The following is a 13,370-nucleotide window of genomic DNA, read 5'->3' as shown; positions in this document are numbered from 1 at the left end:
GATTGCTGCAGAGCTACAGGTCTCACAACACTTTGTTCTGGGGTGAAAAACTTCTTTTTTTCCTTGCTTGCTTGTAATCTGCATTTCAACTTTAAAGCTCATTGTTTTAAAATTTACATGCATAAAAATGCATAAAACACTGGACTCTTAGTTTGCAGTCTTATTAAGTTAATGAAGCTTAAAGACAGGATTTTCCACACTGAAACACTCGTGTGAACAAATACAAAAGTTTTTAAAGCCTTTTCTATTGCTACAGTAGGCTTTTTATGCCCACTAGTACTTGGCTTTTGGACTGCTTTTGAAGAATTCTTGGCACCAGAAAAGCTAAGCCTTGGAAAACACTGACTTTGGCAAAAGTGTTACAGGCATTTTGTCAGACGAAGAATATGAACCCACAAAAATGCTGTCTAGTCAGAGAGAATTATGAACTACTTGTGAGCATCAATGGGTAACTGCTCATTGATAAGTGACACAAATCCATGTGAGAGGCTGGTGGCAGCACTTCTGCCTTTCCTCACCAAAGGCCTGAGTTTATGCACTTGGAACAAAGGAAATGCTATCTCCTAGAACAGACAGTTCAGAAATTCACCCAAAGGGCAAAACTTCACATAGCTGTTTCTCCTTTTCTTTTTAAAGTAACATTCTTGGGGAAAAGAAGTTTTGCTGTATAGTGACAGGAGATTCCAAGACAAGGGAAATGGGGGAATGTGGGAACCAATGTCTCTAAAATCTATGCTGAAACGCAAGCTATTATGTTTTCACTGAAAATATACATTAGTCTGTGCAGCAGATGTCTGCCACCAAAATATTTTAAAAATATTTGTCTCATTTTTATATTTGACAAAAATATTTTTAAACAAAAAAAATATTTGCATCATTTTTGTAACATTTGTATACTCCACATAAAAAGTGTTAAGACAGTTCTGTGAGTTCTAGGCAAAATACTCAGCTAATTAAGTCAGCAACCCTTTTGTTACAGGAGGCCTCTCAGTGCTTCTCTCTTAACAAATACTTTACCACTGAGTAAAAGGCACTGAAGAGCTAGTCCCAAGCTCTGATTACAGCTTTTAAATCTCTTAAAGCTGCGCAGGGAAGTCATGGATTCTGCCTCTCTGAAGGCACTCAAAACCCACCTGGATGCATTCCTGTGTAAGCTGCTCTAGGGGACCCTGCCTTGGCAGGGGGGTTGGACTGGATGATCTCCATAGGTCCTTTCCAAACCTTCACAATTCTGTGATTCTGTAAATTCTCTCAATTTTTATCCATACTCACAGCTATCAGAAGGGAAATACAGCTGATGTGAAATGCTGACAAATCCACAGCCACTGAAACTTACAGAACATATAAACCTGCACTTATGTCCAGCTCCTAGGATCAGCTTTTGTGGTGGAAAACAAAAGAGTCTTAGTGGTCCCCACTGGTACTGGTAGAGAGCTTCCCAAAACTGTGCAGAATAGATGTATTTCATATAAATGTTGTCTTCTGATATGGATGCCAGCCCTTCACTCTGCAGCGTTCAAAAAAACCAATGGACTGTGAGAGTTTTCCCATTTACAGGAAAATAGTAGCTGCTTTGCTCTGTACCCCACTTCATGAAATTAGACTGAGGTCAAACTAAACCTTAGAACATGGAGAAGTCCTGCCTTTTTTCATTGACTTTAAAGATAACTTGAAGAGGCTCCTGTCCTTGGGCTACAGCTTGCCATAGTAAATTCTCTCTTCGGTGTCTCTGCAGATTTCGCAGTTACAGTTATGTATTGAAATGCACTGCAGAGTTTAGTGCTGGCATCTGTATCATTAATTAATACTGGAATTTGGTGAAGATATGTGTACTTCCCTGGCAACTCCAACCAACTCCAGCATACACACACCCCTTTGTGCAGCTGCATGAAACAAGGCTGTCTTTAACCTAGGTCAGTTCTCTGATTCTCCATTCTGTTGCCACACAAGCAGAATGGAGAGGCAGGAAAATGGATGGATAATTCTTAAAACCCAGCCTTATTGCCAGAAAAAATGCTCATGAAGCTATGACCTCAGCCTCTGAGCATCTCAGATGGCAAACAGAAACTAACAGCACAAAAAGACCTACTTGCAGATCTGCAACTATGATGGGACACCCCCACTTCACAGAATATTCAATATTCTTTTTCAGTGTGATGTGAAATACCCACTTTCAAGGGTATTTTTCCTGTGAGAAAGGAGCAAGACAGACCCTCTGCAATAGTTAAGTGTGTTCAACTCTCAACTCCTGGAGTGAATATTTATTTCAATCAGCTCTGAATAGACTTGCTGCATAGCTCCATCTTTATTAAATTCTTGTCAGCACATTCCAGCAATGATGTTTCCCTTTGCCTAGCAATGCTTTGTGGAGGTAAAGCAGCCTCAGAAAAATAAAATAAGGAGTGTGTGTGTGTTACTCTATGAACTTCAAATCTAAATAATCATTAGTCCGTACTATACTGCAACTAACTTGATTTCAAAAATATACAGGACAACTTCACCATCTTATTTCTAGGCAAACAAGCTAAAACCTTGTAGCATCTTACAAGCAGATAGGTTAGCATTACTAACCTTAAGGAAATAATAAATGCTGTAGAGTAATATATGACACTGTCTATTCCATATGTACAGCAGTTATTTTGCAATCCAGACAATATTTTAAAAAATATTTTCTCTTCATTTTTAATGACTCAGAATACCTCTTCATAACTATGTATTTGAATCCAAATGACTTTGTTTCTTAGAACTTCTAAATGCACTGAGATTAGCTATAACAATAATTTGTAGTTAACACTGCCCTTTCTTCTTCCAAAAGAAGTGACCCACCTCCCTAGTTTCTTCTACTTCATGCTGCTGATAAACAGCATTTGATAACATGACCTTATCTTCTTTCAAGCTCAAAAACCCTGGATAGCCATTTCTCCACAAACAATCCCAACTCACGTGGCTTTGCCATTACACTGCATTGTCTGAGACTTTTCAAAACAAGTTTTATGAAGTCAAATCTCATGGAATTGTTGCAGTCATGTGTGCTTGCAAGCCTGTGTAAATGACTGGGAATGGTTTCAAACCTGCCTCTGCTGAGGAGTAAGACATTCAGTGCTGCACAGTAAGTGACCTGCCAACACCTGCTCTTGACTCAGCAATGCACACCTGGTGTGGAAGTTCCGTCTCAAATCGCAATTTTCTCTTCACCTGCGGGCAAACCATTGGATCACACGGCCCCGAGAGCTGGAGCTCCCTGGAATTTCTGCACTCTCAGCAGCAGTAACAAGGAGTGGTCAGAAAAGATTTACTTTTGCATCAGCACTGCAAAAGGTTGGTGCCTTAAGGCTAACTTATGTCACAGGCTAATACAGTGACTGAGATGAGAGCACTGGTAAAAGAGCAAAATTTGAAGACTATAGGCTTCGATTTCTGTTAAGATTTTACTGCTTCCATGAATGAGAGACAGTACTCCAGATGTATAAAAACCCCCTTAAAATTAACAACCATCCTGTAGGAAAGGCACATCCATCTCTTCCATTCACAGTCTGTACAACATCTGAGAAATTTAATGCCTGGTAGGATTCCCATTTGCATAGGTTATTCATCAAAAACAAAACCAAAGAAGTATTGGTCTTAACTCACAGTTATCGATATGTTTTAAGAGTAACTCACCCCAAAGGGTTTTAGGTCTGTGGCTGCTATGTTAGCTTTTTATCCAGCAGCCTTTTTACCCCCTTTCCCCAATCCTGTTTCCTGGACAATGCAGCATTCCCCAAAAGGCTGAAGGAGACTTCAGCATGACTATGTAGTTTTACAGACGCTCTCCCTGACTTTCTTATACAAGTTTCAAGAATTTTAAGAAACAACAAGGATAAAATCTCTCCAAACTTGTCTGAAAAACTAGACATACACAAAGAAATAATTAATGCTAAAGTACTTCTAACCTACCTCTAATTTTTTAAGTACTTAACAAGTGATATCCACTAGCTCATAAAAGTCTCATTTAGGGGAATATAAACAACACTGTTTTGAACAGATGACTGTAGTTGGAAGTAGGTAGTTGGAAGACCAATTAGTGAAAAGACCTTGTGGACCAATCATGCCACTTACTTACTAACCCTCAGCCCTCTGATCCCAGTATTCTCTGCTGGCAGGCACACTTGATCTGTATTACTGTGATGCTCTTCTCCATAATTCTGGAAGTCACCATCACAGGAATGTGGAATTATTGGTAACTGATGACAGTTGTCTGCTTATACAGAATGGTTCTACGGCTCATCTTTCATATCTACTTATTAAGGGCAATAGGTGGCCTTTAGCCTTTTCTTATAAGAAAAGGTTCCAAATAATTTGGTTTTGTCTAAAATTAGCACACAATATATACAAAATGAAATTTGTTGTCTATCTGGCACACATTTTAGGGTTATGTTATGAATAAACTATGACATTTTGAATATTTAAGATTTGTTTTTCTAGAAAAACTTCAACACAGAGACAGAATTTACTGTAAATTCTGAAACAAGAGGAATACATGTATTTTTCAGGAAAACTTTGCAAGTTGTGCCAAAGTCAATAGCTATTAGGTAAGGGGACTATAGCTAAAGGGGATTTCTGAACACATTTCATCTTTTTCACTAACCACACTAATAAATCAAAACCCAAGGATAAGACATTGCTATCATTCCCTGGAAAACCAAGTTATGTGGTTATACTCAAACATCAACAGTTTGGCGCTGGGGTGGGGAGGGGGAGAAGAATCATTCCTCTACGCAAGGTATACCTATTATCCCATGGCAGTTGTATGCCTCTGGTAAGATAATCAGTGAAATAGCTAATGATATTTCAACTATCACTAAATTTCCAATTCACACAGTGGCTTATTCTAAACCCTCAATTCCTCTGCCTGGGGCACAAGAACCGTTTCCATGTTGCTTTCATGTAGACTGTTGACTTGCCTAAAAAGCACTTCTACAAGTATAACTTACTTTACTTGGAGAACAAACCACAATAACAGGAGCTGCATTTTCTAACAAGAGTAAGAAAAGTGATACTGCTGTGACAGTACAGCTATAGTGACTAATCCTCTTAAGCAGAAACAAAACTAAAGATTTATATTTTATTCTACTCAGCTGAAACTTGTTTGCTTTTTTTCTACATAAACTAGCACCTGTAATTTTTAGAAAGTGTCCTTTAATCAAGTTATCTGATATGCATTTAGGTACTCTCAGTGAAATGAAGAACGGCTTATGAAAATTTCAAATAAAGCAGTTACAACCTCAGTTTCTGTAAGAACAAATTAAGCAAAATTAATCTAAGCTTTTTTAAACTTACTGTAATTCCCTAATTTTGACCTAGCTGATATGAATTCTGTTTGGAAAAGTATTTAAGTTAAATCAATGGAATATATTTGTAAGCTTCATCTTGTTAAGATGCTTTTTGAAAATAAAAGGTTACTCATTTGGTGATATATTCTGCTAAAAACTGTAGGACTGTATACAGAGGAGCACTGTACACTTGGATTTGGACAATGAATTACGTTATTCTTCAAATAAACAGAGAAGTGGGTGAAGGAATGGTGAAATATTTTCCAGCTGTCAGCCACACAAGTGTAAAAAGGAAATCTAGACACTTATAAAGGAGTGATTAAAAATTAATTTGACTCCAATTTCATCTGGGCAGGTAGTTCAACAGTATCGTATATCACCATTCTCCTATTCCTTGTCAAATTTCCATTCATTGAGTTTCTATTCTCACATATGAGATAAACAGGTTTTAAGGGAAGAGGAAAGTTGCTTTGGAACTTTCTTTTTGAGAGCCTCTTCAGAAAGTTCAAGTAAAAGGGCCAAATTACCCATTTATTATCTCTTACCTTCAACACTCATTTTAGAAACAACCTAAGCTGCCCCCAGGTAAAGGGGTATGAGAATCAGTAGCAGTGACCTGTTTTAGACATGCCAGAGAAAAGCCAGTAATTGAATTCAATAGGCTAAACAATCTGAACATGGATGTGTTGGATTTTTAAGAGTTACTGACCCTTCTTGATTAGTGTCCAGTTGCTGCCTGCAGCTAAAACCTAATGTAGAGAACAATTTTCTTCTTAAGTATCTGTGTGGCTTTTTGTACAGGAATTTAGACCCAGCCTGAAATGTGGGACTTGGTTACCTCCAAATCTCCTGTTAAATGAACACAAATCTGCCACACAAAATCCTGAGACATTTTATGCCCTTATTAATAAAAACCCCCAAAAGTTACCAGTGATAGTTCCTAGATTTGACTGGGGATTAATGATCTCCAGTTAGTTCATACGATTTCTACCAAGAGGCAAAAAGGCCACAGAAAATGAACTGCCAGAGAAATTCCATTGGAACAGAACTGGGCTAGATTGGCAGAATAGCTTTTTCCTGATTTATACAGTTTGTTTTTCAGGAAAAAGTAAGACTGGATGCAGTCTTTTACAGAAGTTTGTGTTGGCCAAGTCTTCTCTCAAGACTGCTACATGCTAGCCCTGCTTTGTGAGAGAAGATGAGCACTAAAACTGAAGGAGCAATATTTAGCCCGAGATAAAAAACAAGTATTAGCAAGTGAGTTATAATGTAAAACACAATACAAATCCCAAGAAGCTGCAGACACACTCTACAACTGAACAGGAACTAAGAAAAAGACTGGAGAAATTAAATTTCGTACCAAATTTTTAAAGGCTAATAAATAAACTTGAGATGGTCCTTATAAAAATGGCTCAAGACCTCACCATCTTTAGAGATGGTTTTATGGCTTTCCCTCTGCTCTTCTCAAGGTAACAAGAGTGACTATTCCAAAACTTTTTCCTTTATTTTACCTCACATTTTGTGGGTCTCAAATTCAGTCAAAGAAAGAAACTGAGAGTTTCTAGCCAGGCAAAAGCCTGGGAAAGAGCTGGGAAAGAATGTAAATAATTCTTTATCTCTCTTGTTTTTCACATTGTTTATAGTTAAGTTCTATCACTGTGCGTCAAGCACTCTGCACCAATGGTGTGGTTGTTTCCACTTCAGAACCAATGGATTTGATCCTTGTGAAGCTCTGTATAAAAGAGCGGTGTATTTTAAATAAATCAGAGTTTTACTCTCAGCAGCCTTCTGAGTCAGAGTCTCTTCATTCCTGTCCTGCCTCGACAGCAACAACATTTCATTGTAGGGAGAAAAAAATATGTATAAACACATGTATATATGTATATGTAGTAAAAACTGCAAGTTATAATTTGTAACACAGCACATCACTGGAAATACTCCAGATGTAATTTCTCTATGCAATATAATGTGAAGTGTCTTTTGGTGTTCGCTCCTCATGAAGTTATCTGAAGAAATTAACAAACAAAACAAAACCTAATAAAAACTGTTGGCATCTTGCACATACAAAAGTACTGTTTAGAACATTCCTTCAGCCACATAATCAGGATATCTCTGGCTTCTTCTTCTGTTCAATTACTACATTCCAGAAATAATCTATGTAACTAAAAATAGAAATTTGCACTAGAAATTGTAGAATTGTGCAAGATTAGTAACTGCTGCAGTTCTTCTAAGAAAACAGAAAAGGATGTGGCGGCTGAAAGGATTTTTTAACCCAAAAGCTTTTTTGTTGACCAATGCCCACAAATTTATTTGCTGGGAACATCACAGATGGCTTCTGGTTGCCTGAGTAGCAAGGCTGGTTTTAAGGACACAAAACTGGGGAGGAACTGGAGTGGCACAGAATATGTAAGAGGATTATCAGAGCCATCTGAAGTTCACAGGCATCCAATATGCTTATGTTTCATCACCTACAAATTTCTGCCTGAGAACATTGTGATTTTCTGCTTTCAAAGCCACAGAGAATTGCTGACGAACTTCCAGTTGCATGCCGTGGCATGGAGATGACAAGCAGCGTCAGTACTGGGACCCTGCCTAACCCATGCTGCTTGGCTGGAACACAATCATGGCTTCAGACCAGGCTCTGCAAAGCCCTGCCTTAAAGCAGGATGTATAGATGGGGGCAAAAATCAGGAAAGTTACTCAGAAATATTAACATTAAGAAGGTGTTTGGTTTTCAAAAACCAAATTGCAGAGTTTACAATATACCGAGTTTTCAAAACTTCGGAAGTGTAGAAGAACTTGTTCCCCCAAGGACAAGCAAGCAGCTGTCTGGCCCAAGGGGAGCTCCTAGGAGGTCTGGCACTGGACCAGGCACTCAGTCTGCAAACCAGCACCAGCCTGAGCACACTTTATGCAATTAGACAGCTCTGCTTTCTTAAGGGAAACTCCCAGGAATGCATCCTTCTCACTGGAACAACACAGAGCTGCTATTCCATGTATTTGGTAACATTTAAATACTTCTTGAAAAACAATTTCCTGCCTTTAAAATTGTCTTAAAACACATTTATACCTAGACAATTAAACAACTTTCAAATGGTATATAACAGGAAAATTTGCCCATTAATCTGATGTATCCTTGCTTTCATGGAACTGAATTGTTTGCTTAGTCATACGTAACTGGTGAATTCTGTGATGATTCCTGTTTAAACTCATTTAAAAGACATACAATCTGAAATTTCAAACACACTTGAAATAAAGGTTTCATTCACAGTACAAGATCAAACTCTGTCAAAGGAACTTGTTTTTGATCTTTTTGACCTTGAAGTATGTCTGGATCAGACATAATTTACTTTCCTGTATCGACATGGTTTTCCCCACTTACTTCAGACCTCTCCATGGAGGATCTAAGTCAGAGCCTCTAGACAAGCTGGAAAGTCAGTTGGCTCTGATTAGGAATAAAGGAAAGAATGCTTGTGGAAAGCTTCTCTGACTAGGAATATTCTGACTTTTAATTCTCTACTTTCATGGAGCAGGATACCTCTTGATGTCCTGTCATGGTAGGAGAGGTGATGGGAAGGCTCACCACTCTGAAAACCAAACTATTTTCTGTGTTTCCACACCTGTGCTTTCCTTAAAACTATGTCCCTATTTTAGTGTCCCACTTGCATATCGTGTCTTTGTGGTGGGTCAGTCTCCAACTACCAGCAAAAGAGCCTTTAAAGAACCCTCTATAGCAAGACATTTTAACACAAAATACAGCCAAAAGGTCCAGTAACATTAGCAGCACTGAGCAAGTTCTTCACATTCCAAATGAAAATTTACATTATTATTTCCAATTAAAGAGGAAAAGGTTATCTTCCTCCTGATATTAGTAATTTCTGATATAAATTCAGCTATTTACATTCATACCCTATTATCCATCTTATGTCTTATGTCAGTAAGGTACATTTTAAGAGTATAAGTTTTAATGTAAAACCTCAAAGATTAATTTTCTACTCATAATTGTGTTTATCTGTATTTATAGACTTACATACCTTTAATTAAGATGCTTTTCATTTGATTTTTTCCCTTAAAGCATACAGGTATCTTAAAGGGTATCAACTATTTTTTTTTCTGTAGAAAGAAGCTGAACCACTAACACTGTCTCCCTCTCACTTCTCCCTTTTCTAATCACTCTCAGAGATATTTCATTCCATTTTGAACATCTACTCTTTGGTAAATAGGTTGGTCACCAGCCTCAAAACTTCATGGAAGATAAATAATAATTAAAGCCAAAAGTCACATAAGGCAGGAAGAATTACTAAAACCATATGAAGAAGAAAAAAAAAAAAAAGAGTTTAAAGCTTTTCTGCGTCCTTCATCTTCTTTCCTTCCTTCAGTAAGGACTGCTCATAGTGCATGGAAGCTATTGATGGGTTCTGCAAAAGCTCACAGATCCAAGTCCACAATAAGGCTTTTTACATCCCAAATGCAGAACTTGGGGGACAAGAAGAGGCCACTCATTTTAGCATGGTGTGTTCTCACCCAGATTTCTAAGATCCTAATACAGTGTAACAAACAACAGTCCCAGCAAAAGCGAAACCGGACTAATAAGATTAGCACTGTGTTTTTTAAACACAGTTTATTAAAATATCAATCTATTTTACTATGTTTGTTTACTTTCCCCATTTATAAAGAACCAGAGAGTAATTTGCATCCAGAAGAACTACACTGAAAGAGGAATTAACTTCAACATTACATCAGGTTGCTCAGGAGCTGTACAGTGAGTTCTAAGCATCTCCAGGGCTGGAGATTCCACAACCTCCCTGGACAGCCTGTCAGCTGAAAAGACTGAAATGACAAGGAACCCAAACAGAAAGTCAGTTTGGCATTCCAAGATGCTTGTATATCTCTGCAATATTTGGATTTCTACAAAACAACTCATGTTCCCTTTACGTTTTCTCTTCTGAAGTAATTTTCATGTCACATAGTACCGTTCTCAGTACATCTTAAATGATCAGATTTACACAATATCTTTGGTTTTTTGAACAAAGCTGTCCATTTTCTGATTTCTTTTTAAAAGAATATTTGTGGTATATGCCTCTAAAAAGAAGAATATTTAAATACTTATATTTTTGTTCCTTCTCCTTTTTCACAGGAATATTGTAACAATGCCAACATGGGTTGGCATGGGTTATTATTATTCCATAGGTTCACACACGGAAAAAACTCAGAACAGAGATGCTATTACCTCTGTATATTCATACACCCTTTATTTTAATGTGTTTGGTGCAAAGCTATCTATTCTCAGACTCTCCAGCTGGCATTTTAATCAGAACAGTGTGGACACATGGCTATGGTTCATTTTAAGTCCCCTTTTATACACCTCAGTATTTTACTTATCACATCAGAAAGATATTTTACCAAATTTGCTGAATTCTTCATCTTTTATTTGCTAACTAAGCCCTCTTCCCCCCCAGCCCTGAAATCTGAATGCCACATAATCAAAATACATTTTCTCATTCAGACAGGAAAAACTGTTTTTTTAATCACATTATTTTTTATCACTATTTTCCCCATTACTTCATATTGGAAACTCTTCCGAGATAAAAACTGGTAAAAAGGTGAGCTGAAGGTTAAATTAAAATCTATCTGACACCAAAAATGGTCTGGTTGCAGGCCAGGACAAGAAGCCGAAATTGCAACAGCAATGAGCCCTCCAGTTAGTGCAGAGATGGAAGATAACCATCTTCATTCTTCTCCCTCTGCTAGATCTTACCACCTCCTGAGAGCATAAAAGCAGGTGGGACAAAAGTCTAACACAGCAAGGGTTAGGTGTGTCTCCAAGCCTTTAAATGTGGCTCTAGATGGAGTAGGTGGTTGAAGGGAAACTTCTGCCCCAGTCTCTACACTCAGAGCATTAAAATTCTCCCAAACTCCCATTTCTTTTTCCCTACCCCACCCAGAGACCACTAGCTCCACTTCTCTCTAACATTCTGTCACTCATTTTAGACCCAGTATTCTGTTCCTCTCAGGCCCACCTATTCCCTGTTTTTTCTCACCATAATGCCCACTTGAGCTCCCTAGCTCTTCCACAGGAGAAGCACTATGATCCTCTGAGCTGAGAGCCTCCAAAACTGCTATAGGATTCTAAGGCTGCACTCCCCAGCCCCCATAACTGGCAAAGAGTAGGAAGACTGCATACAGAGCAGTTACCAGCAATCAATCCAGATAAGAGTGCAGAGGAGAGAAAGATTAAAAAAAAGAGGATGCTTATTTTCTCTGTGCTTTGAATTCCTTTGGAGGGAATTCTTATGGGAGGGGAATTCTAACTGCAGTAGTGCTCTTACAGATCTTGCAGATTTTCCCCAAAGTTAATACGCTGACATGAAGATATTACAGAACTTAGTTTGACAGCAATGACTAAATTAGATATCAAGTTAATTTGTCCCCTGCCACACACACCTGCAAGTCAACACAATTAAGGTGGCCCAGTCCTAAGGAGATGAACTATGGGAGTGTGTGGGGACAAAGAAATTAATTTAAAAAGCTCTGTCAGCACAACACTATTTCACAATTCACAACACTTTGACAATACAGATATTCCCAATTAGTAAGTTAAAACTAAGTGCCAGCTCCTCATTCAAGCTGAATTATTGTGGAGAACCTCTATCAGTTTTAATATTAATCACACTTACAGAAGACTAAAGCACACCATACGACAGGAGAGACTTATCAGCTTTACTGTAAAGTACTGCAGAATTCTGGTCAATGGTGCAGAATCTAAACTTCTTCAAGGCTAATCCACAGAAATCTCATAGAAACCAGGAGGTCTCAGGAATTTTTAGCTCCATTCAGTATTGAGGATAAAATCAAATATACCAAGTTTTACCAGTGACATGGGTTAGAAGAAGTCAAAACCAATCTCCCTGTTCAGCTCAGAAGAGGGTGCAAGGTATTTGCTGGATTCTATTTCCTTTAACAGACACTGTAACACAGAGGTGCTTCTACTACACAGAAAGATGTACAAGCATATTATAGTATTATCTAAGGTGAGGAACCTACGTACAAGTGATTTCTAATAAGCTTTTGAAAGTTTACAGACCTGAGTGGCATTTCCTTTGGCTATTGCTAACAGTTATGCCTTATAGAGCACATCCAACTCAAATCAGGTAATGAAGATTTTTACTTTATTCATTTTGATGAAGCAAGGAGTTGAAAATATAAGATTTTAAGTAAAGCTTTCCTTATGTAAAAGAAAACAAACCAGAAATAGAAAATTTTAGCAACCATTGTTCTTTGCTTTAATGACCTCGTCTCTCCAAAAAAATATTACATAAAGAGAAGAATGACTACCTTTTGTTTACTAATAATGTGGGAGCCTACATAATACATATTCAGTCAATGTGTCCTCTTAAAAAGTCTAAGATACTTACGGAATCCAAACCTTCGGAAAGGCAGCAATTTCTTCTGGTGTATATTCATCTAACCTCTTGGGGACTGCACGTGGCTGAGGAATCTCTTGTAGAAGGTTCTTCTCTATATCTTCTGGAATAACCTGAGACAGGTGAGAATAGTCTTAACTACTTTACTGTTTAACAAACAACACCCCTGCCCACAAAGCCAGACCAGTATTTGTCATTAGTACTGCATTTTTCATGCCAAGTGTTTGACCTAAATACACCAATCTCATATGTCTTGAATCTCTGTGGAATAATATGGAAAACACCCAACTACATATAAATATATATATAAAAAAAGTTTGATTTTTGTTTTAATTTACTTACTTATGAAATCAGTGCTATTGCTAACACTCCCTCTTTACCTCTATGTAACACATGGATGAAAATGTAACTGCATGGCTACTCACATCTTCGGGGAACAGATGTAGCCTCTGCATCAGAGTTCTTCTCTGAAGGTTTTTTGGAAGCATTCTATAAACAGCCAGTTTAACAATCTGAGGAAAGGTAACATAGTAACAAATAATCAGGGAGGTTACTGATAACATGAAATAGGTTAACTGTGGTTCCATCTGTCCACTTTGTTCATCATTGAAGCTCTTAGTCATCTTTCAGGCGG

The 13,370-nt window shown here is 37.8% G+C and overlaps 1 protein-coding gene across 2 annotated transcripts in view; it reads right to left on the bottom strand.

Annotated features, from left to right (window-relative positions):
• The window catches only part of MRPL13 (mitochondrial ribosomal protein L13), a 31,339-nt gene that overhangs the window by 3,674 nt on the left and 14,295 nt on the right, over positions 1–13,370 (bottom strand). For both annotated transcript variants that reach the window (XR_002466906.3, XM_021546488.3), the window contains exons 5-6: positions 13,162–13,248; positions 12,728–12,849 (exon numbers count right to left, since the gene is read on the bottom strand). Coding sequence is in view for 1 of the 2 variants with exons in the window: in XM_021546488.3 (XP_021402163.1) it covers positions 12,728–12,849; positions 13,162–13,248 (209 nt within the window). In the remaining variant the exon portion in view is untranslated. The remainder of the gene's footprint in view (positions 1–12,727; positions 12,850–13,161; positions 13,249–13,370) is intronic.

This window comes from Lonchura striata, chromosome 1 (genome assembly GCF_046129695.1).
Source record: "Lonchura striata isolate bLonStr1 chromosome 1, bLonStr1.mat, whole genome shotgun sequence".
NCBI classification, from domain to species: domain Eukaryota; kingdom Metazoa; phylum Chordata; class Aves; order Passeriformes; family Estrildidae; genus Lonchura; species Lonchura striata.
Note: the sequence above shows the minus strand (reverse complement) of the source record. Positions and strands in the feature narration are given on the sequence as shown.